At 38.4% G+C, this 24745-nt stretch overlaps 2 protein-coding genes across 3 annotated transcripts; both read left to right on the forward strand.

Moving 5' to 3' along the window:
- The first annotated feature begins 388 nt into the window (after positions 1 to 388).
- Positions 389 to 9345, forward strand: LOC135473805 (mucin-5AC-like). Of its 2 annotated transcripts, none has more exons than XM_064753704.1 (8): positions 389 to 624; positions 2444 to 2498; positions 2643 to 2765; positions 4170 to 4832; positions 5466 to 5609; positions 6347 to 6472; positions 7154 to 7265; positions 7619 to 9345. In XM_064753704.1, the coding sequence occupies exons 1-8, from the start codon at positions 541 to 543 to the stop codon at positions 7815 to 7817; spliced, it is 1506 nt and encodes a 501-aa protein (XP_064609774.1). In that variant the 5' UTR covers positions 389 to 540; the 3' UTR covers positions 7818 to 9345. The 2 variants fall into 2 exon arrangements, with proteins under 2 accessions (XP_064609774.1, XP_064609775.1); XM_064753705.1 differs by having other exon boundaries at positions 5490 to 5609.
- A 1493-nt stretch (positions 9346 to 10838) lies between these two features.
- Positions 10839 to 22782, forward strand: LOC135472191 (F-box only protein 33-like). Its single transcript, XM_064751570.1, has 4 exons — positions 10839 to 11224; positions 16036 to 16724; positions 17645 to 17808; positions 19135 to 22782. Exons 1-4 carry the CDS (start codon positions 10839 to 10841, stop codon positions 19261 to 19263), a joined length of 1368 nt encoding a protein of 455 aa, XP_064607640.1. The 3' UTR covers positions 19264 to 22782.
- The last annotated feature ends 1963 nt before the right edge of the window (positions 22783 to 24745 follow it).

A 24745-nucleotide genomic window follows, 5' to 3' on the forward strand; every position in this document is an offset into this window, starting at 1 on the left:
CGATATGGAGACTCAAAACTATATTTGTTTACTTGATTAGCGTTTTACCCCGTGCAAAACTGTAAGACTGAGTCTATTAGTCTGTGTGGGCAAATAATATGTATGCTAGTGCGTGTTCCTGCCTATATATCAAAGATAACGAAGACTCGCTGTTGCAGTGTACTTTGCACTGAAATTAACTTTCTTGAGATTGGTCAATTGTGATGAGAAACTTCGGCAAATCTTTATGCAGGTAGCATACACATATGTTACTACCGGGGTTATCTGATGTCAGCTATAATGTGATTGATAAAGTATGTAGAGGTCAGACACAGCTACGTACACGCCCTCTCCAGTTGAAATTTCACCCATATACGCGGTATAGGCCTGTAGCTGGATAGCTGAACTTTGATGTTACTCAGAGCAGAGCGCTATCAGAGATACTCACCGTCGTTAGGCCGCGCAAGCTTCCGTTGTCAAGTCTTTGTCCCGCTTTTTGTATATACACGTATGCCTATATGTTAACTTTTTACACAGGATTCCCTACTGGCTACCTATAACATGTCGTCTTCTGCCTTTTTTACGTTATTTCTACCTGCATTCCTTCTATTTGGTCATTGTACACAGGTGTTGACAGATTCGCAGGTAAATTACTTTGCTAGTTGATGCCGTAACTTATTAGTTTTTATTTTTTCTATTTTTCTAAATCACACTTCACAAACGGCATATTCGTTTCCACAAAATATATACGAATAATTATTATCTGAACAAAGTTGAGCTACTACTTGTACATTTAGGTCTAATCAAATGATTTTCGCTATACAGGTCTACCAAGTTCTCTGTGTCGGATAAACACGTAGAGGTATAGAACTATATTACTGTTCAGTGCCTTCTATCGTTTCTCGTTACCACTTAAGACTGAAGTACATTTTCTATCGGTGACGTACACCATATTACTTCAAATAATAGGCCTACATTATGTTGTGTTTATTCACCAACTGATCTAGAGATTACTAAAACATACTGCTGAGATTAAATGTTCTTTCACTTTTGATTTAAGAGTCTTTGTGTCTCATGCGGGTTTTATGCAAATTACTGCTCTGCTGATGTCACCCCTTTTATACCAGTGTCAATCAAACAAAAGTACGCACGATTTATATCAGTGCATGTATTTGTTTATGAACAAAATCGCCACCTGCGGGCTATGTATGTGTGCATATGTATGTATGCTTGGGATCAGCGTCGTATTTAACAATTTTTCAGTCATATGAAGACGAGGAGTCATGAAGTGTGTGTACATATATGCTGTCCTCTTGTGGCAGGGCGAGTCAGTTCCTCCAACTTTCTGCTGCCACTGAAATATCACTGACACCCCACACAGTGACATTATACTGACACCCCACACAGTGACATTATCACTGAGACCCCGCACAGTGACATTATACTGACACCGGACCAACCAGTCCTGTTTTTTTGCTCGAGCCTCGCAGTGCTGAACGCTAAGCGAGGCAGTAGCAAATACCATTGTTGATGTCTCTGGGTATGACTCTGGTTTCAGACTAAAGTGCTTAATTCGCGTATAAATCGGAAAAACATGTACGTGGATAGGATTAATTTTAGGATGAAATATTTATATTCCATCCACTGTCAAGTTACATGCATGGGCTTAATATACTGTTGGTTAAATAGGATTGTTGGCTAGATAAATAAATGAATCAGTACAGTTACTTACATGAATTTACATGTTTGTTTTTTTTCGACCTACTGTCTTAACGCTTCTCTTTTTAGACCATTTATAAGCAATATATAGGTGTGCATACTATATATGTAGAGAAAGAGACTATTTACAGAAAAACGTTTTCTCACCATTCAAATTATGTTTTACGTACTTGGTTTGCAAACATTAGCACTACATACTTGTGGTGATTCTAAGCTTGGCGTCACCAACCTGAGATTTTTAAACTGAGATCACCAAATTCTTAATTATTCGAGTTAGCTCGTAAATGTTCTTCTCACTGACCTTGTGTCGATGGCATTTCATTGAATTTTGGCAATGATGTTGATCGGAATGTGGGAAATTTTAGATCTTTCTTCACAATGAACCAGGAGCCTCTCACCAATGAGGTCGCTCTGAATTCAAGTCCAGCTCATGCTTGCTTCCCCTCCGGTCGAACGTTGGAAGGAAATCAGCTTCCTACCAATGGCTGAGGTTTTCTCCAGGCTCTGCCCAGAATTCTCCTTTCTAGCCGCCTTCGTACATAAGTGAAATATTCTTATACGGCGTAGAACACCAACGGAATAAATAAATAAACGCAAAAAACATTTTTAGGTCAGAAATGCATATATACATAACATGATATGTGCCATATCGTATACAACTGATTCGAGCGGTATATAAAATGATTTAAATCTTTTTAAATTATGAAATTATAAACTTATACTTAACTATAATATGTTTTTACAGGGTTTCTATAGCAACGAAGATACAGTGTGGGTGGAAGATGAATTCGATGCTGGAGGTAAAAGAAACTCATATTATATCAAAGATAGGCATTTAAACGCTATTAACACATGTATTTGTAGATCGACGTATCTGTACATATATTCAGTTAATGACTGCGTATACAATCATATTTTGTGATATTTACTTACTTTACTTACAGCGCCATCAAATGCGACATTGTCAGCCAATGAGACTTCAATCGGTAGTTCCTCAACAACCTTCGTCACGACGACTCCCAATATGACATCCGAGATGAACCAATCAACGACAACTACTCAGAAAGGTAATGGTAAAACATATTCATGGAAGGCCTATATTATACAGTTATCGACAGAGCATATATAATACATTGAAAATTTCCTTCCCTGATAAACCGAAACCACCAAAAAAATTGGATCGAGAGAGATTCGATCGCATGCACAACTCCACTGACTGGAAAGTCGGGTGGGGGTGGGGGCTGACTATAACACCACATTATATAGGGCAAGTACCAGGGATCGCCAATGCCTCGGAAACTTTGCGACTCTAGATTGCCATAGATTAGATCTCAGCCATTTTGGGGCATCGGGAGATGGGGATCTAAAAGGTAGAAAGGCGTAAAAGTTACATTCTGAAAATTAAAAGTTTTAAATGGTTACCCCGGCATGTTTAGGCAATGGCCCAGTTGCCACTGTGACCCCAGGGTATAAAACAGTGCGGAGCAGAAATTATAGAAGTTAGTGCGCCGAGTTTAGGGGTCGTGGTTCTAGGCGCAACATTGGGGCTTTTATATGACAGCCACAGGTTAGCGCCTTTGGCGAAATTGTTTCACTACGTAAAAGGCTACGCAAAAGAGCCGTATTTGATCGACAGAAAATAAAGAATTACAAAACTGTTGATATAATTTTTAAATACTTTCTGTCTTTTCATGTTATTCGTGAAAAATAAAGAAAATCTAACTCTAAATTGCATAGTAGCCAAAGTTGTGTGTTTAGCCAGACGCAGGTACAGATAAATAAGAACCAATCTTGCTGGCAATTGATGTGTTTGATCAAACAATAATGACTTTTATATAGCCTTTGTTGTTCATTTTAGTACAGTAAATGTGGAAAACCTGAAATCTTAGAATCAGGCGCAGCCTGATTCTAAAATGGTCTATAGGCCCTGTAGACGATGAATACATCACCCACCTATACACACGTTTGTTGCGGCCGGTGCGAGTGAATTTATTTGCAGTTGAACATGCCAACGATTTATTTCTAAACTATGACATCATTTTTCATATTTCATACAAAATATGTGCATGCATAGCTGACGTGGTTTTAATTATAAAGTACATGTAAGGTAATGTATGGATCTCAATGTATGAGTTATTTTTTTCGTTTTATTTCTCTATATTTATTTATTTGATTGGTGTTTTACGCCGTGCTCAAGAATATTTCACTTATACGACGGCGGCCAGCATTATGGTGGGTGGAAACCGGGCACAGCACGGGGGAAACCCATCCGCAGGTTGCTGCGACCTTCCCACTTACGGCCGGAGAGGAAGCCAGCATGAGCTGGACTTGAACTCACAGCAACCGCATTGGTGAGAGGCTCCTGGGTCATTACGCTGCGTTAGCGCGCTAACCGACTGAGCCACGGAGGCCCCTCTATATATGAAAATATGCCCGAAGTGAAAGTGCAATTTAGTTTTATCTAATTTCAGTGACGTCGTCAATGTCTCAACCAGGGACGTCCATCGTAGGATCTAATACGCCAACGTCTCCCCCACGAACGTCCACCATAAGATCTAATACGGCAACGTATCTACCAGGAGCGTCCACAATAGGATCGAATACGTCATCGTCTCTGCCAGGAGCGTCCACATTAGGATCTAATACGTCCACGTCTCTATCAGGAGAGTCCACAATAGAATCTAATATGTCCACGTCTCTGCCAGGAGCGTCCACAATAGGATCTAAGACGTCAACGTCTCTGCCAGAAGCGTCCACCATAGGAGCTAATACGTCAACGTCTCTGCCAGGAGTGTCCACATTAGGATCTAATACGTCAACTTCTCTATCAGGAGCGTCCACAATAGAATTTAATATGTCCACGTCTCTGCCAGGAGCGTCCACAATAGGATCTAATACGTCAACGTCTCTGCCAGGAGCGTCCACCATAGGATCTAATACGTCAACGTCTCTGCCAGGAGCGTCCACCATAGGATCTAATACATCAACGTCTCTGCCAGGAGCGTCCACCATAGGAATTAATACGTCAACGTCTCTGCCAGGAGCGTCCACTATAGGAGCTAATATGTCAACGGCGGTGCCTGGCAAAACGGCCGCCCCAACAACAACCAACACAACGAAAAAGATTACGCTTGGTAAGATTGAAACTCCAATGGTCTCAAGTTTTCGCAATAATTCATAAATTTTTATGAAAGTCTGTCCAAGGATTTTCTGTTTAACATTACTCTTTAATTTCAGCCAGCAGATAATTCAGGTGTATACGAATCATGAAAAGCCTAAAGCATAAATGGTTACATAGGTGTAGGATGAATTCGATGGTGCAGGTGAGGGATCACATATCTATAGTAATGCAATTACACATTTTATTTGAAGGTGGGGAAAACATTATAATTACATAAAGTTCAGATGAAAGAGTGTGCAAAGTTTGTTGTTAATGTGATAATTCCAATAATTTTTTATGGTAGGCATTTAGGACCATCTCTCGTAAATTGTCTGCGCAATAATGTTATGAATGAGAATGTAACACATGTTTAATAAATATATTTGTCTTTCCAAATCACACATGTGTTCAAACTGGATTTTGGTCATATTTATATTCTTAATATATTCATAAATATAATCATAATTTTCTCCCTCATAACTATCGTCATAACTAGGCCTATACAGGAACAAGTCGTTGCCGAGCCTTTCCAAAGGTCTGTGCACACACATATTAAGTAAATGGTCGTAAGCAATCATGTTGCGACTTTTTCCTGCTTTGTTTACAGCGCCATCAAATGCGACATTTTCAGGCAATGAAACGTCCACCAATGGATCTGCAAATACGGCCAACTCAACAGCCTCACTTTCAGCGATGTCCAGTCTTACACCCAAGATCAACCAATCAACTGCGGCCACACCGAAAAGCAATGGTATAGCGCTATATATTGTGCAGAGCTATAGACTAGCGGGTGGAGGAATATTTTTGTTTATTGGATGTGACATATACATGTAGGCCTGTTTCTGTTATTCACTTGATTGATGTTTCATGCCTATATAGTTCCTATATATTACACTTGTGTGTTGACTGTGAGGATCTTTGTAACAGATACATAAGAAATATAATAGTAAGTTATCATAGTAAGCATTACAGGATACATTTGGTTGGTGTTCTCTTGGCACCGTCTGACGAAGGTACTCTGCAAAAACTTCGTTGAAGAAAACTTGTCTTCCTCAATCAGGCAATTACCCCGTTCCCTTTACCTATACAACTGGCATCCATAATAAAGGTGAAAAATCCTCAAAAGTGAAGAAAAAATAAAAAAAAATACATAACGTTCAGGCGAAAGAGTGTGAAAAGTTAGTTGTAAATGTGGCCTTCAGTATGCTTCTAAGGACAGTTGAGCACAATGTTTATATGGTGGGTATTTGGGACCACATCTTGGTATATTTTATCTTTGCGTAATTATGTTATAAATGAGGATGTAACACACCATACAAAAATATTTTCCGATACCCTATCCTCCTGAAAAAAAATCTCAAAAAATATTAACGACCGTATCTGCAAATAAGTGTTCATGCTCTTTCATCTGGTTTTTGCATTATTTTTGTTTTCTTCTCCTTTCTGAGTTTTCCTTCTCTATAACACTCACACAAAAATTCAATTCAGTTTCGATGCAAACGCCGGGGACGAGAGCACTAGAGACGACAGAAACGCCACAGACGCCAGAAACGTCAGAAACACCAGAGACGCCAACATCCAAACCGACGGATACATCGACAAAGAAGAGTGTAGGTGAGGCATAAAACCATGAGTACAGCAGTTAAATAAAGGCCTGTGCAATTTGCTAATTACCAGGGGAATAACACAAGCCAGTATAACACCATTACTTGAAATAAGCTCCAGAAAGTAAGGAATAGATAGGTGCATATAGGTGAGATATTAATGTATCTTGGAAAACGTACATGCACAAATGCCTGCAAAGATTAGATCTTTATTTGTTTTTCTAACTTATCCATTGATGAAATCTGCAATTACTATTTATTTATATGCAGTTTGGTATACTAAACTGCTGGTGGGGCCTTTATGACAATAACTGAACGGAGGCCGTTTAAGAGCGAGATTTGCAGGTTATCGGACACGTGAACACGAGTCTATCAGTTTGAATTAAAGGCACGTTGAGAAGCAGGATTTCGCATTAGATGAAGTATATCCCACCAACTGCCAAAGGTCGGTGGTTTACTTAGGGGACAACTGTTTCCTCCATCCAAAATCCTAACCGAACAGTCTTGATTATAGTAACAACTAATTACATAAAATAGACTGGCATCGTGTAAGTGGATGGGGCCAAAGAACAATCAAATAAATGGATACACGAATTCATATTCTTCTGTTACAGACCTAACTTTTCCTCGTATACTGAAGCGTATAAATGTGATATATTGTCATTGGTATTACTGTATTGTTTCACCTCAGGACAGGAAATAAAGGAAAGATTAGAGCGTGGTGAAGTGACCGCCATTGTTCTACTGACGCTGGCAATCGTCATTGTGGTGGCCATCTTTGTTGGTGTGGGTGTGTGTGTTAAGTACGTACATGTATTGTCCGCATGTATACATGCCGAAAATTTAAACATACTTATTCATTTCTAAATAATCGATGTTTCCCTGTGTGGGGCATTCGTTTTTAATAAACCCAAGCATAGAATGGAATAGTACACAGGCATTACGTATATGTAGATGTTTATTTTCTCATTTATTTTAAATGTTGGCGTGTATATATCGCGCTAATAAAAGCCATCCGTCACAAGACGTGCACGCGGTACTCATGTAGCATATACATCTCCATAGATTTTCTCACTGAACACATATAGAGGTCTATCTGGATTTGAGCATAGAATATACTGAACTCGGCAATACTTATATTTACTTTCCTTGGCAGAACAAGAAGGCAGAAAAGGCGGAACACTCTATATGACGACACATACGTGTTTGGTGACAAGTCTAAAGAGATCCACCAGGAACACCAAGAGAACGCAGCGTTCCGGCAGATTGACGAAGAAGCCGATTTACAGATGACAGATCTGACGGAAATGCAGCCCAATACGCCAATCGTTGCCGGTTCATCCGGTCAGCAGTGAAGAGCGTCCCAATTAGACGTTGAAAACAGATGCATACTAGTATCATGTTACGAAAAGTGTTCGTACTAAGATGTCGTATATTAAAAGTGCAGAGCATACCTACCTGGGCCAGTCTGATTGCATGGCTCATTAGTTCTTGGTTTATAACCACTTGCTTATTACACTATCTCTTGCCGTCAGTATCACGACAGTGTCTCCTGGTTGAGTAAGTGTGGTTCTAATGTTGTATTTATTCCTACTTCAGTGAAGCATCATGTCGAATGAAAGAATGAATGCATGAATGAGTGGGGTTTAACGTCGTACATAACAGTTTTTTAGTCATATAACGACAAGGAGTCATGAGGAGTATCATGTCGAAAATTAGCATATACGTGCATAGGCCCAGTAGGATACTACGGTGAACAATTGTTGCCTCTGTTTTTTCTGCATGCCAGTTTTCTGAAACACTATTCAGTTCTTGAAATGTAAAATTCCGCTATATCAATCAACTTGCTTTTTCTTTAAAATGAAAATTGGGAAATGCGTGACATGTACTTGAGGGTCATGCCTGGTGTTCAATGGTCCAAACGCCCTTATTGCTGCAGCATTAAATGGCCCTGTTTTCACGGAAGGATTTTTGAAACTATTAAGTGGTGATCTTAAATTCAGTGTTCCTGTCATTAATATAGAAATGAAATAAGAATAAGTGAACACTGTAACTTTTCAATTCTTGATGCACATTTGCTATCTTGTTGTTCCAATGCCCGTTAATACATATTTCGGTGGGGGGGGGGGGGGGGAGCTATGTGGGCCAGGTGGTAAGCGGCGCAATGATCCACTATAGCCTCTAATGCGGTTACTGTGAGTTCAATTCGAGCTCAAGCTCTCAAGCTTCCTCTCCGGCCGTATGTGGGAAGGTCTGCTTCGGCTTCCAAAGAAAAAACTGACCGCCACCATATAAAAGAAAAATGCTGTATAGGGCGTTGTTAGGAGGTCTTGTTTTATATTTTCGTCGTCTTGGATTAGATCGCCTCGATGGATATATGAACAGTTGCAATCAAAGCCAGGCATGGAGGACACTGGATATATGAACAGTTGCAATCAAATGCATACTACATGTGGTATTTTGTTTAACGACAACATATAAGCTATATATACCATGGTACTTGATTTGAATTCCGATTACTTTTATTCCTTCCTTGCGTCTTTGCGGTGTCTTTTAAAAATTTTGACAGCTCAATTCTCTTTGCATTAATCCGTCTTAATTTCGTACTTCATATACTTTCTCAGTTTTTTGGTGGTTTGTGTTGAACAATTTTTATGGAAAAGTCCTGCCGATCATCGACGATTTTGTTTGACGGCTGGTATGCGAAAACCTGTCCTGAGACTAACATTTATATTAATATATTATCATGGTACGTTAAATTACGATGGGTGTCACACATATATTGCAAGTCATGATGATGGGTTGCACAGATATGTGTGCTATATATGGACCAATGTATACAATGCGTCCACGTTTGCCTATCTTGCCAAGTACTCCATATAACCATATATAACCATATTCTATGTATTTATTCAAGTGTAACCATGTAGCGCGCAAACTAAGATGAACGCTGGTATATCTTCGCCATTTTGTTACCTTTTTGACTTTTTTCTTTTGCTATATACATGTATGTATATAAAAACATTTACGTTGGGGCAGTTGTAGGATTCCAGTGTGGTACTGTATAGGCATGTCACATTATGTCAACCTGGGATTAACGGACGTCTCTAAAGATGTCAAGCAATGAAGTCAAGTTTTGCATGGGTACATATAACAGCCCGCCATACACTTTCTATCCTTTGTGGTAGATACCAGTACGATAGATATAGGTCTACGTGCAGGCATTAGTTTGGCGTGGTGTAGGCCTTTGTGTAGATTTTGCTCAGTATTTCACGGTTTCCTCTTGGTCATTAGCTGTTAAGAATCCATTTCACATTCGGCTTTTTAACTTTACTGCCTGAGGTATCTGGTGTTAAGTCTTTCGTGCACCTCAATGCCTTGACCAAAAGCTATCTGTTGACGATATTCCTTGGACGATTATAACAGTTATCTGACAGGGCGTTAAGCTGATACGATATAGGCTGGTGCTGAATATAGTTTTAGATAAAACATGTCTGGCATCACGTAATTGAGTGAGTGAGTGCTTGGGGTTTAACGTCGTACTTCACAAGTTTTCAGTCGACGAAGGAGTCCTCAGAGTGTATGTAATGTGCCTCCTTGTTGCAGGACGGATTTCCCCCGCTCTTTTATCTAGCGCTGCTTCAATGAGACGACTTACCGAAGGCAAGTAGCCTAAGCCGCGCCGCCCGAACCAGTCGTAGCACTATCCCCTTAATGCTGAACGCCAAGCTAGGAAATTACAACTTCTTTTTTTAAGGTCTTAGGTGTCACCCGACATAGGATAGGCCCTGGATCTACCGCCCCCGAAGCGGGCGCTCTACCAACGAAGCCGGTCATCACGTAACTGGGACATGTTTTGGATAAAGCACAACCAACTAGTAGTAGGTCCTCAACTACACAGCCTCCAGAACAGACAACATGAAATTTGTGCATGAATTTTTTGTTGTTGTTGTTGTTAATTTAAATATACCAGTTCTTATAGCTGACACAGGTCTCGTGTCGTTCTTTATTACATGTAGGTCGATTTAAATTCATCATATGATTATTTAATTTGTTGATATGTTTTAATCACAAGAGAGAGAATAAAGCAAAACAAAAACAAACAAACAAAAAACAACCCCCGCCTCAACAGTGGGGAAAGTGGAATTTAAATGCACGCATTAACTTTTAATCCATATTTGATGGACATGAAACTGTCAGTTCCCCCTTTCTGAACCTCAACGGTTTCTGTCAGGCTGGCCAATACACATGTAGCACCTGTCAAATCAGCTGAAAATTTCGCGCCATAATTTTGAAGTAAGCAGCGCCCCCTACGTTTGAAGCTCTCCAGTAAAAACTAGTGCACGTGACATTGACGTACAAAACAAATTTGGAAGATGGCAGCCGGGCCGAACTGGGGAACGTTACCCAGTGTCATTATAGTGGAGATTTTATCCTATCTTTCGAGAAAAGACAGACTGAAAACGTCTTCGGTGTGCAAACGATGGAGAAGCTGCTTATTTCACCCGACATTATGGCAGAAAGTCACTTACAAACTGGGTTCGATGTATCGACAGCAGGCGAAATTTCTGGCAGACACCTGCGGACGATTTGTCCGAGAAACCACTATCGAGTTCAACTCACATAACTCCATCGAGGTCAGAGAGTGCTGCCGAATTCTGGACGTTCTGGCCAACAATAAAAACACACAAGCATTATCCATACGACCTTCGAGTTGCCACGTGGAATGGCCCTCCGTTGCAGGAACAGATCTTGTGGATAGGTACGTATGTTGAACAGATTGAGTTGAATTTGGTTAGAGAGTAGTGCTACATGGCCTCTTTATTTACTTGTGACGCAGTTTGACAGTTGGGGGCTAACGGAAGTAAACAAACCGAGGAAGCATATGTGGAACATTGAGTTTCGCCAGGGGAAACGATTTTAAGAGAATAGTGTCGACAGTAATTGCTACACTCGGGTTACGTTTACAGCACCAAACGTTAAAATGAAGCTGTGAAAATAACATTAGCCATATATACAGCTGACATACGCGTGAAGTGGTGGGGAGGAGTAAGGTGGGGCACAGATGTAGCTTGCATGATTAGGTTATCGGCCTAGCACAGTGTTAGGAAGTTGAATTAAATAAAAAATGGAGGTTTGTTTAAACCTATATCTGACATTCACCTGCCTCAATAATTACTGAATGAAATGAAAAATCCTATACTCTGGCTTTTCCACTGGAATGAGGTGCAGTGCAATTTGTGTGGCGTGCGTAGCAATCTAATTATACTGTATTCCACAGTTTTTGACTCTTGGATCTTTATATGTAAATACATATGGTGCAGATTTTTAATATAAACAGATGCACTATGATAAACATTCAAAGAGATCAGACATAACTTTATTGAAAGCAGGCCTTTTTTGCCATCAACCTGTTGTGTGTTGTGAGTTTTCCCTTGGGCTCTGCCCAGTTTCCTCTCACCATAATGTTGGCCGCCATCTTATAAGTGAAATATTCTTGAGTATAGCTGTAAAACACCAATTAAATAAATACTGTAATTTCTCAACTTTTTCACAGGTTTGCAAGATGTTTATTCAAGTATATTCTGAATGCATTTTTCTGTATTGACTAATAAAATTTTTGTGAAGCCCTGACACACTGGCAAATGAAACCAGTGTAATTTAGTCTCCAAAATCAAATTAGAAATGTGCATAAATTGCACTGAAATTTGCTCTTTTCATGTGCAATAAGGTTGAGGATTAGGGTAAATAAATTAAGCTGTCCGTCACAAGTTTATAGTGCAACAATTTAACATTTACTATGCTAAATGATTACATCAGATCCATTTTTGCACTGTAGCCTTCACTGCCTACTGATGAGCCTCAGTGTAATAAGAGCTCTGCATAAAGTCAATCTTCCTTCTTTGGATTTTTCGACTGCATTTGAAAAACATGTACCAGTGTTCTCATGTTTTCATGCATCAGCTACACAAAGATACACGCACATTTGTCTGTTAGCTGTGAATTTAGTCCATTTCAGTGTGTAAAAATCATCCAGCACACAGCAATGCCCAATCAGAGACCCGGCACCGATCAGAATTACCTTTCCCTATATTGGCAAAACCAGCTACCAAATCAAACGCCTTTTAGAAATGGTTAACAGTGATACAGTCTTAACAGTGATACAGCAGGGCCAGTGGTGCTGAAATTTTTGTTACTAACTCTCATCAAATATTACTAGCCCACCAAAATTTTATTTTGGTTTTTTCACCAAAGAAAGTGTACTATGCATGCGATTTGGTATTGTTGTTTTTATCTTTTTTGGTAATGAAGAATTCTGATCACTGGTAGAACTTTATTCAAATATAACTGAGGCATACATGTAAGTCAAGTCACTCAAGTGTATTTCATTCATAAAATTCATTTAAATGCCGTACATATGAGGGACATATAGACATAAAATAAAAACTGCTGAGTGAGCTAGTGGCCACCAAAAAAAAGCTGGTGGTCTACATGTCTTAAAATTAGCTTAAGACTGAGGTACAAAGTTCTATTTAAAAGTTATTGGAACCAGAAAGAAATGGCATTTTCCGCAGGATTAAAGTTGGTGGTGCTGTTTACATTCATGTTTCTAGGAGAGAAGCTCAGTGCATGCTGAACATCTGCATCGATTACATTCTTCTCAGCGTCGTGCAGCCATGCACCTTGCACCATGCTTCGTTGTACCCATTGACTTAGAAATGACCCTGACACATTGTTGGTGTGAATGCACATGGTGTAGCATTTGAACTGTTGTCATTATGCCCCTCCCCACTTTATAAATAAACCGCCACATAGTGAAATTCAATTTACTTTAGGGTTTGGAAATGGTGCTGCTTAAAATGGTGCTGCAATTTAGGACTCGCAAGTGCAGTACAGCCTTAACTGGAGCTGTTGAACGTCAAGTCTGAAGTCCCTCACTGGACAGCCTCGTACCTTGCTGAATGAAGAACAGAATCTTCCTTGGAAAAAAAAAAAAGAAGCTTGCAAAAATAGAAACAAGCAGAAATATTTAATGGTTTAGTGAAACAGATACACTTGTTTGAACTACATGTGCATTTACCATAGTTCATCAACCTTTTTGCATATGAAAGGAGAAGAAATCTCAGTGCAGTTTATGCACATTTTTAATTTGCTTTTGGAGACAAAAAAAACCATTAGTTTGATTGATCAATTTCAGGGCTGCCCCGAAAGTATAATTTTATCACATATACCATCAGAATGTGATTTGAAAAAAACACCTGGCAAATATGCAGAAAGGTTGAAGAATTGCAGTACCAAATTTTTTACAAGCCAAACAGGACTAGTAGCTTTCCAGTTTTACTAGACCCACAGTTTCTTTTTACTCACATGGGACAGCGAACCTATGTACTAAAAGACTTCAACATGATACTTGTGGCTGCCTTGCTTGTCACTCCACAATGAGAGGTTAGGGCAGTGACTGATTTGCCCGAAGTCAGTATAATGTGAAAGTTCTGACTGTCATGTCTAGTGTCTTTGGCATTGTACTTCAGTGACGGCAGCACTTTGAGGAATTGACTCGCCTTGCGAGAAGAAGACACAGTATGTGTACATACACCTAATGACTCCTTTTTGTCATATAACTGAAAATGTTAGGTGCAACGTAAAACCGAACGCACACATTCATACATGTAGGCCTTGTGTGCATGATTATGATCTTCAAATCAAACTGAACAGTTTCACTGGTCAGGGTTAGCTTGACTCGAAAGTTTGACCATAAACAGAACACGCTGATGAAGCATCCCACATACTATGCTCTAGTAGAGATCAGTGTTGTGTATAGTCTGGTATGATCTTATGGGTAGTAATGAGGACCACAGACATTTTCCCTTTGGACACTTTCCCCTATAGGCCATCTCCCTGGGACAGGAAGAGAACATGTATTTTTGTTATAATTTCATTGTACTGTTTTTCACTGTATATGCAGTGCACTTGAGAATTTTGCACAACTTAAAATTCATGTTAAAAAAGACAACAAAACAACTGAACATGTGTTAATGTGGTTTAAGTGACCTACATGCGTAATGTTTCATCCACAATCCTCCTCATGTCCAGTAGTAGTACCCAGTCTTATTCAGTGTCATTAATCCCAGTTACTGTAGAAATTCTATAAGACAATGGAAAGAACAATCCTTATATCCCCCAAGATTATAAAATAAATTCATAAGTTTCATGGATTAATTGAGCAAGATGTGCTGTAAAACCCAGTGGTGTGTTTTAACGTAGAGTCAGGTGTACTGTATAACAAAATCATTGTATATGTACACAAAATACACTTCATATTTTATCAAATAACCTGGTTTTATAAGGAATGAATGATTATGGCTTAACGCCACATTGCAGTTTTGCAGCCATGTTGTGCTGCTAAGGAGTACAGCGCTAGCTTAAGAGCAGTCATACTTACTCATTGTGACCTGTCATTTAACAATAAACAGATACAACTGTAAATACGGCTATTCTTAAAAATTTGTTGTTGGTGGTAACCCATCCATGTCAGAAAGAATAGGGTGGTAGGTCAGTAGGGAAATATTTTTATTCTGGCTAATGAGAAAGCTAGAGATTTTAAAGGAATTAACGTTTTGAGAAAAATGAGCAAAAAAACTCTCATCAGATTACCCACAAGGTGCATAAGTTTGCTGTTGGCCCAGGCGAGCCATATGGCCATTCACGCAGTAATAACTGATCATTTTGGGAGAATCAAAAGTAAAAACTAGCATCGTCACAGGAAGGGACTTGGTTCGTGTTGACTTCTCCATAGCCATTGGGCTAGGCTTAACCACCTTCTCAGTTAACACTCCAATTAAAGCGCAGAGTCCGATGGCTCATTTGGTAAAGCGTCAGTGTCTGGGGCTGTAAATCCAGGGTCAAACCTGGGTCAGATCACACCTAAGATCTTAAAAGAGGAAGTTGTAGCTTCCTCGCATGGCGTTCAGCATTAACGGGGCAACTGGTTGAGCTGTATCAGTATAATGGCTCAGGTGGGTTGGCACTCTAAGGACTCCTTCGTCGTCATATGACTGAAAAATTGTGAAGTACTATGTTAAACCCTAAGCACTCACTCACTTGTCAAGTAAAGCACAGGGCCCAGAAAGGTGAAAGAATGGGTTTAATGTGTCAGATAACATATTTCTCTCTGAAAATTGTCTTTGTAATGCCAAGAACATCTAGTAGTGGGAAAGCTGATGCAATTATCATAAGCCATTTATGATTATTTATAGTCAGTTCTACAAATACAATATTTATATACTCTTGGTAACACGTACATACTTGTAGTATTGCACATTATATTGAGTTGTGAAGGAGACCTGTGTGAATAGGTGTGTTCTCATTCTTACTCTGAGTTATATTCTATATTTACAATTGGATTATGTGCTAGTCATAATTGTGACAATAATGAATTGTTAAACTACTGTTGAGTATTTATGTACTTACATGTACTTGATTGCTGTTTATAAATCCAATACTTAAGAATTATCACGTCCGTGTATATGATGGCTGTAAGTTTAATTTTACATTGCACATTCTTTCCTGTAGGTTTCTGGACAATATTGAAGCCGTGTTAAGAAACAGCAGAAAATTGCAGCACTTCTCATTAGGCTATGCTGAAGAGCTGTTACAGTATTCCTGTGATTTCCTCTTGCAATTGGCGGATCATCATTCCAACCACCTGGAATCTCTTCACCTGGCCAGCATCAAGGAAGATTCGGAAAGCTACGGCATTATTGAACTGAACACGGCACCGTTTGAACGGTTTTCCTGCCTCCATACTCTCAGCATTGACTACGATCATCTCACAAACAACCTCCTTGAACTGTTTGCCAACAACCGGAAGGCCAAGCTGCGAAAGCTCACGCTTCACGTACACGGCGTAGAGCCAGACCACCAAGGCGTGAGAAATGAGACATGGCGTAAGCTGCGTAACTACTGTCCACAACTCGGCGTGACCATAAATCTCATCCACTCGACGGAGGGCACTCACCGGCTCCTCGACATCCTGCAGGTTCATATGCCGTTGGTCCATTTTCGACAGTTTTTCTGCACTAACATTAATGTGGCTGCCATCAATTACATTGCAACACATTTCGGGAACACGCTGCGCTCAGTGTACATAATGGATGGCCTTCTGCAGGGCCTACCCAGTCTCTACCACTCCACTACACCAGAAGATCCGTTCGTCATGCTGGCCTGGCGATGCTCTAAGCTGGAGCATTTCACACTCATTGGTTTGTCAGTTTTTCTCTCACCAGTGATTTCTGATTAATGTACACATGACAGGTGTACATGTGTTGCGGAATTGTCACAACATTAAATATAAGGATAACTCAGTAACTGAAACTCTTTAATCTAGAAGTTTTGCATAGTGTTACTTGGTGTCAAAATGTTTGATATTTTGAACTCTTCATAGTGACATGTATGACTTCATCAAAGTTAAGGTCAACTAATGTAATCTAAAGGTGTGTAATGTACTACAGTTGCAGTTTAACACCCAGCTGTGTGTCTGAAATAATGAATATCTCCATGATACAAAGTCAGCTTGGTGATGACCTGGACTCATTTTGAGGTCATTTTTATTTTGACTCTTTAAAAATAAAGTTCCCTCCCACCATGATGATGGCTGCTGTCTTGAGTACAGGATAAAACACCAATACATAAATCAAATCTTAAAAATGAGTAAATGACCAAACTGGGTTGTAATGTTATGCAAACTTCCGTCTATAACTTATATCAAAGGTAGCATACATACAACATTGTTCACATTGTTTTTTATTTGTCTCATTCAGTTTTACTACTACTTACCATATATGATGGTAACTTTTTTGCATGTATCATTAGATAGCCTTCAGTTAAGAGCAGACTGATATCTTTTATGGTTTCCTCCCTCCATAATGCTGGCCGATGTTGTATACCCTAACTCTTTAATGACACAAACAAATCATTTTAAGGAATTTTCATAGTAATTGTATGCACAAGTTCCACTGGAAAAATTACATTAACAGTTGAAAAAGTTGAAGATTTACAGTATGTGAAATATTCTTGAGTATGGCGTGTGACTCCTACTAAATAAATAAAATAACCAGTACCTTTTGCACCTCCCGAAAATGTTCAATAAACTATAGATGTCCATGTGCACGTTGTTTGGTAGGCTATGCGATGTCAGAAGAAGATGTGGTGGCCATTGCCAGGCTGAGGGGAGATCAGCTAAAGTCCCTGGTCCTCCCGGAGAACTGTCTTCACCAAGGGGAGAGCCCTGATGATCTCCAGACCTGGGCCAATATTGGCGAGGTTTCAGACAACTTCTCTCACAAGGTACAATGTCTAGTTGAGCTAGTTAATAGTGGTAATTTGGCACTGTGCAGTTTGAAAATGTACTACAGGGCCCAATTGTTCAAAAGTATATTAGCTAATTGGCGTACTGGTATAAAGTCAGATTTTATGTTAAAGCTTTGATCTAAAGTCGGCACCCAATGCAGCTGTCGAAGGTCAAAGTATGACAGTAGGAATTATTTCTGGAATATGTACAAAAGTTAAGACTTGGCCTAAAGCTAAAGGAGAAGAAAACACAACATTGTTCTAAATAACAGTTTGATGCATGTCTAATACATTTTGTTTGAATATAAGTTTGTTGATTTTATCCAAACATATGCATTTGATATGAATTATGATAATATTTATGAATATATTAAAAATATAGATATGATGAAAATCCAGTTTAAAACACATTTGTTAGCTGAAAAAAACAAACAAATTGTAGTGCTAATATATTTATTAAACATGTATTACATCCTCATTTATAACATTATAACACAAAGACTGTATATACCAAAAGGTGGTCCCAAATACCCACCAAACAAAATGTAGTTTTAAGTGTCTTTTTCTCTTAAAAAATATCAAAGGTCACTTTTATGACTAACTTTGCATAGTCTTCATTTAATTTTTAAGTTATCTCCATCTTTAAATGTGGTATTAACTCGTAAAATAGTCCATGCCATATCTGCGTAATGTGAGTGTTTTCAATGACAAAATGGAATGTATCATACCTTATTTTGATATAATTTATTTAGTATATTTTTAAAATGATTTAGTGGGGGATTTAGTGGTGGCTTATCTACACAGTTTATCCAGCTTACCTTGTCAAGCACGTTCCGAGTATTATACCAGCATACTCAGGTAAAAGTAGCCTTTACATGGCTGTGAAAACTGAAATGGTTTGACATGTACTGTATTTCATGTTAAATTTGGCGTGAGAAAATGTAATTTTAGACACACAAGTCACTAGAAGCGTAATACTTTTCATGCCAACATTTCCAATAGGAATTTAATCAACTTCACAGTAAACTGTCAAGTGGCCCTATAAGGTCAGTGTGGATAAATCAAAACCAAGCAAAACCTGTCACATAAGAAAAGCGGAACTTCAGGTGAAATACATTTCAGGTAGTGCATATAATTTTACCCATACATATTGGAAGTTAAATAGGAAATTTGAACCAGTATACTGTGATACTGTGGCAAAGCAAAAGACTCAGAAGTGCTGTAGTAATTAATTTACTAGTTCCTGAAAGTTCGATTGATTAGTCTTTCAAATTGCATGTATGTTTTGTTAAAGGATGACATAGTTATTTTCTCTGTTGCTAGGTTTCAGAGGGTCTTGGTCAAACTTGGCATCCTCTCAGAGATGATGAACTGCATCCTGCTATCCTAAACTTCCATGCTGATGCAGAGTCTGCTTACATGAACATACTCCTGCAGGATCAAACCTGGTAATCCAACTCCACAAAACAAGATACATGGGGCTCCATAAGGTAACCTATAGCTGCAGACATCAGGAGGCTCCAGAGGGTAATCTGCAACTACAGAGATGAGGCTCTACATGGTGATTTAAGGCTATATGAACATGGAGGTTCCATGGTTCCTACAGGAAACAAACTTAACTCAGCAATGTGGAACCTCATGCAGAAAGAAGGCTTGTCCAGCTGTAAAACTAAAACTGCATAAACAAGGAGGCTTCTCATGGAAAAACGAAACTACAGATAGAATAAGTCACAGCACAGAAGCCTAAAATTAAAGCACAAATTAGTCTTTATGGTTACCTTAAATTTGCAGAAACAAAGGGCTCCATATGGTTACCAGAAACAAGCAGGGCCTGTAGATATATTAACCATAAATCACAAGCAGGAAGACCCCATGGTCTTTGGCAGAGTACCTTAAATTGAGAACAAGAGAAAAAAGATAACGTTCATTTATAAGGAGATGAATAGTATTTGCTCCTGTAAGTTGAATTTCTAGAGCAACGTGCTGTTAAGGTACAGCAAACAGCTGCCATAGAAATGTTACCTACAAGTGTGAAATTTCAAACATGAAATTTTGGTAACGTATGGCGTAAGATGATTTTGTATGCACACTGATGTGAAGAATGTTCATAAAGGCTTTACCTGAAAAACACATGCCCAGTTATGGTATTATAGAACTTCCAGATACTGTAGAATTAAGGAAGACAAATATGTGGAAAAATGTTAAAAATTAAGAGGTTACTGTGCTCTATTTTAACAAAATCTTCAAACAATTTGCAAAGAGACAGCTGCAAAACATTTTACTTTTCGAATAGTACTGCAATATTTTTACATTTCAGATCTGGGCATATTGGGTCCTTAGTCCTTGTTTTTTGGACAGATTTATTGGGACATTTTATTGCATATTTACTGAGGAACGTTCTTGTCACATAAAATGATGTGTAATGTTAAGTTTGTGTTCATGTTAACTTTGGCCATGTGTTTTCTTACTTGCTCAGACCACAGAATTTAATACAAGGCCTGTTCACGTAGTTGAATTTCTGTAATGCCTGTTTTTTCGGCGGTGAGAAAATCCCAGGGTTTAATTGTACAGTCTGATATAGGGTCTACCGCTGTATTCATTTAGTTTTTTTCTCTTTGTCTTAGAAAAGCCATAGATAACGCTGAATGATTGCTTCTGCAACCAGAAGGTTAAGGTTTTGTGCTGCAGTGTTCTGGTTTTCAGATGAACTATGAACAAATTCGGATTATATCTTGTGAATATGATGGTGCCTTCACAGTTGTTGGAAATAGAGTAGATATTTGTGATGGTAAGGAAAATCTTTTGCACTGACCAAGCAACAGGTCTTTGATCTGTTCATTAGACCATGATGGCCAGTCACACAACTGCAAAGTTGCCTTAGCTTTTTATTCAATAGAAATGTGAAGAAATTGTAAGTTCTTAATGAAAATTTTGTTCCATCTTTGAAAGCTAATATAATTGTGATTTTAGTGCTGTCTGGTTATCCAGATGAGCTGTACAATATTTTTGATCTTGAGACAAGGAGACATATTGTTTTATTTTTATTCATCGTAGTCAGGAGTATGGTTTCAGGCAGCATTCTGTATGCTTTTATATAACCTGAATGCTTATTTAGTTAGTTATGTTAGTTCTTATTTCTATACCCATCTGCTGCATAAAATACCTTATAATGTATACAGTGTATTACTTCTGTCTAATTAAATTGAACGCTACATTTATTTGGCACCTTGTGCAAAACCTTGCCATGAATGCATGTCTGTGAAAAAATGAAATGCCATGCAACATATCTAAGCATATACACATTTGCAAACCATCCCATGTAACTGAAAACAAGTGACTTGAAACAAATGTACGCACAGTCTGAAACTGATAACAAGAGGTACGTGTAAATCACTATGCTTACTGCAGCAGTGGACAACGATCTGTGATATCACATCAGGGGAATGTCAGACAGTCCAAAGTTGTGAACACCTATATCTACATGTTTGTATTAAATCTGTTCTAAAGGCCACTTCTGTTGTAATATATGCAGAACTGAATATTTAATACGACCAGCATTTATTGTTACTTTTGTGTATTACCTGTTGAATTTTTACTACTCTTGCCCCCTCCACTTTGACATTATGAAGGATGATCCAACAGAATATCTTCCAGAGCTGTATGTAACAACCACATGCTAAAGTATTGACCACTCTGCCCCAGTTTTCCATTCGTTATTGTTTTGAATGGCTGCAGGTTCAGCCATCTGAATTCTGGGAAGAGAAGCACCAAGCATTGTGAAAATCTGACAGGTATCTTGCTTGTACGTATAATTGTAGAATAGCACATTTTGAAGTGAATGCAAATCAAGTGGATGAGAAGAAATTGTTTTGACCATGCCCTCTTGATTGATGGACTGTTTATGATGTGTTTATTACATGTGCAGGACTTAATATATGAAGTGTCCATGTATTGATGAGCGTTTTATCAAATGAAGTGATAAGTGCAATGAAGGCACCATAAATCAGGTATTGAATACGTGTACTTTGCTGGTTTTGTTTTGATTGAGTATCATGGGACCATCTGTATTTTTTACATCCAGAAAGAACACTTTTGAAAGCCAGTTTTATTTTGTATGAGGGCCTATGTCAATACTAGTGCACATGTAATTATGATGGGGCTCTGCTTATTGTCAACCATGACACCTGTATAATGCTAGGCCCATAACAACATGCAATTATTCCCAGATCTCTTTTTCCTAATATGACAGAAACGGTCATAGTTTGTAACCATGTTTAGAGGTTATGGATGGAAGGCTGCCATTGAGAGCATGGCATTATAGTGCTAAAATGTTCCTTCTAGACACATGTATTATATTTAGATCTTGCACTGATTACATGAAAAGCAAATGAAATGGGTGAGCCGTGATGGCATACTGCCTTTATACAGGTTGAATGATCTTTCAAATGCAAATGCCCTGTTATTAGCCAGTGAAAAGGGAAGATCAATTTATTTATAAAACCTTGAAGAGGAACAAGGTTTGTTCAGAGCTCCTTGTTTTTCATGTCATGTGCAATGTTCCTTTGAAGACCATTTGTGGCCAGTTCTAGAATTCTACAGGTCCACCGGTGCGTAAATAATATGTTTACGTCTCATTATTAAGATATGTTTACGCTAATATTTTAATTAATAAGACATTTTACCATCTAGTCTTGTATGTATTGAATGCTTTCCTAGGTATATATTGCCTGATATTCAGTGTATGTTGAAGCAATGTCTTTCTCTGAGCAACTTAAAAGCAGTTGCATCTTACCGGTACTTTTGACATAGTCCATACTGCAGCTCAAGTACACTTGTACACCTCTGCCTTGGGAATGATCATGTAATAGGTGTTCTTTGTCGTAGTAATTTGACAATTTTAAAATAGTGATGTGTGTAATGTAGAACGTGACACATTAATTGTGCTCTTGTAAAAAAAAAAAAGAAAAAAAAAAGAAGAAAGAAAAAGATGCACATTGTATAGTTCTTGTGATGTTTTGGTGAGGTGAGTTGTATGGTTTTTTTATTTTTGGTATATGTATATAAAAAAAGTTACTAAGATGTTTCTGTGGATTACAGGTAAGTGATGACAACTCAGCTGGAAATTTGAAGCTGAGGAAGATACTTAAGTGGTGAAAGAAATCTACCCCAAATGCATGCTGACATGCAATGTTTTCTTATTTATCAGAATGTAACAATGGAAGTCTTTTAGAAAAGCCTTGTCCTCAGTATTACAGAGAACCCTCCCATTTTGCAAACTGATGTGGCGTGGCATTAGTAAAGCTGGAATCAGTGTATATTGTTCTACTGATCATTTCTTGAATTCAGACTTAGAACGTCTGGGCCTGTAATCACAAAGCAATCTTAGACTTAGGTCATCATTTCAAATCATTTTAAACTTGTTATTTCTTACATAACAAGGTCAAAATATTGTCTGATAACTTAAATTCTGGGTAAGTTATCGTAAAACAAATTTCAGCTGAAATAACGGAAAGGAACATACCAATTTTAATGATTGAAATTTTGACTGAAGTCGTGATTGCGTCGTGATCCCAGGGCCTGATACTGCATGTATTTTTAGATCACCTAAAATTTGACAATCAACCTTTTGTTATAACTTGGTGAGGTAATATCTGACATAGCACACTTTCTGAGTTAAAAGATCTGACCAAATTTGTGATAATTCACTGTGATTTGCAATTCCACTGCCAGACATTTAGAACAGGACTCAAGAAAACTGGTCAGAGAACCTTGTGCACAAGAAAAATGCTGAAACAATTTCACTTTGACTGATATATCTTAGAAACAACATTTCTATTTGAGGTAGATTTTAAATGTCTATTTTGATACCTACCAAGTTTGCGTTCTGTTTTGGTAAATAACTGAAGCACTTTCTGAAAGGGGTCTAGTAACCTTCATCAAAAATAAGAATCCATTTTTTCTTCCCTGTATTGCATTGGCTTGATCGATCAAGGCGTAATTGTTTTGTCCTTGCGTACGTATATTTGTTCTGTTCTTTTTGTGTACATGGGAGGAAGCCATTTCTCTTGAAGCCACGCGTTATTTATTGTTTCACGCATACATCTCAACAGCTTGCCCACTTCTCATAGTGAAACAGAAACTTAATACCAAATGTCTGCCACAGTTTGCTAGTGCGGTATTATCCAAGGAGAAAAAGTCAAAGTCAGAGAAATATTGAAACATTTTTCAAGAAACTGTTTTGTTTTATAGTGAAACATTGATGGTTATAGTCTACATGTGTGTTACAGAAATTGACAGACAGATAGGTATGTTAACTATTTAAGAATTGAGCAGTGTACGTGCAGATAAGGGCCCAGTTTCATGAATACGTTACGAGTTCGCAACTACCATGATGATGTAATGCCCACAGTACTAGTTGCCATGGTAGTTAAAGAGCTACTTTGGTGTCAAAACATCAGGGTCTTAAAAGCAAGGTAAGTTGATAAAGACTTGGATAGTCTGAATTGCTTTCCTAAATTGTGAAAATATTGCAGTGAAGTAAAACCAATATTGTATACTTCATCAGAGTATACGGAAACAAAATATTTCTGTACCTTCCACTTTGCCTGGTGTGACGTCTCCCCCAACACTTGATGTCATCCCAGCATAAATGCCTTACTTAACGTCAGATCTACCTGATTCGACATCATAGAGGAAATACTATCTCGTCACATCAGGAAAAGATTTTGTTTTTCAAGTAATCTTCAGTTATATGGGCTAAATAGTGTTATTCATCAAAATCCTATTGAAACATAGTGTTAAGCTTACTCTTTAGAATTTCTTTCATATCATTGTAATATTTCTACACAATTTGTATTCTGACCAGAGTGGCACTTTAAGTGAACGTAATGTTAAGAGTGCTTCCTGAAACCGGGCCCAGACCTATGGAATGGTT

Source organism: Liolophura sinensis, chromosome 8 (assembly GCF_032854445.1).
Source record: "Liolophura sinensis isolate JHLJ2023 chromosome 8, CUHK_Ljap_v2, whole genome shotgun sequence".
NCBI lineage: Eukaryota > Metazoa > Mollusca > Polyplacophora > Chitonida > Chitonidae > Liolophura > Liolophura sinensis.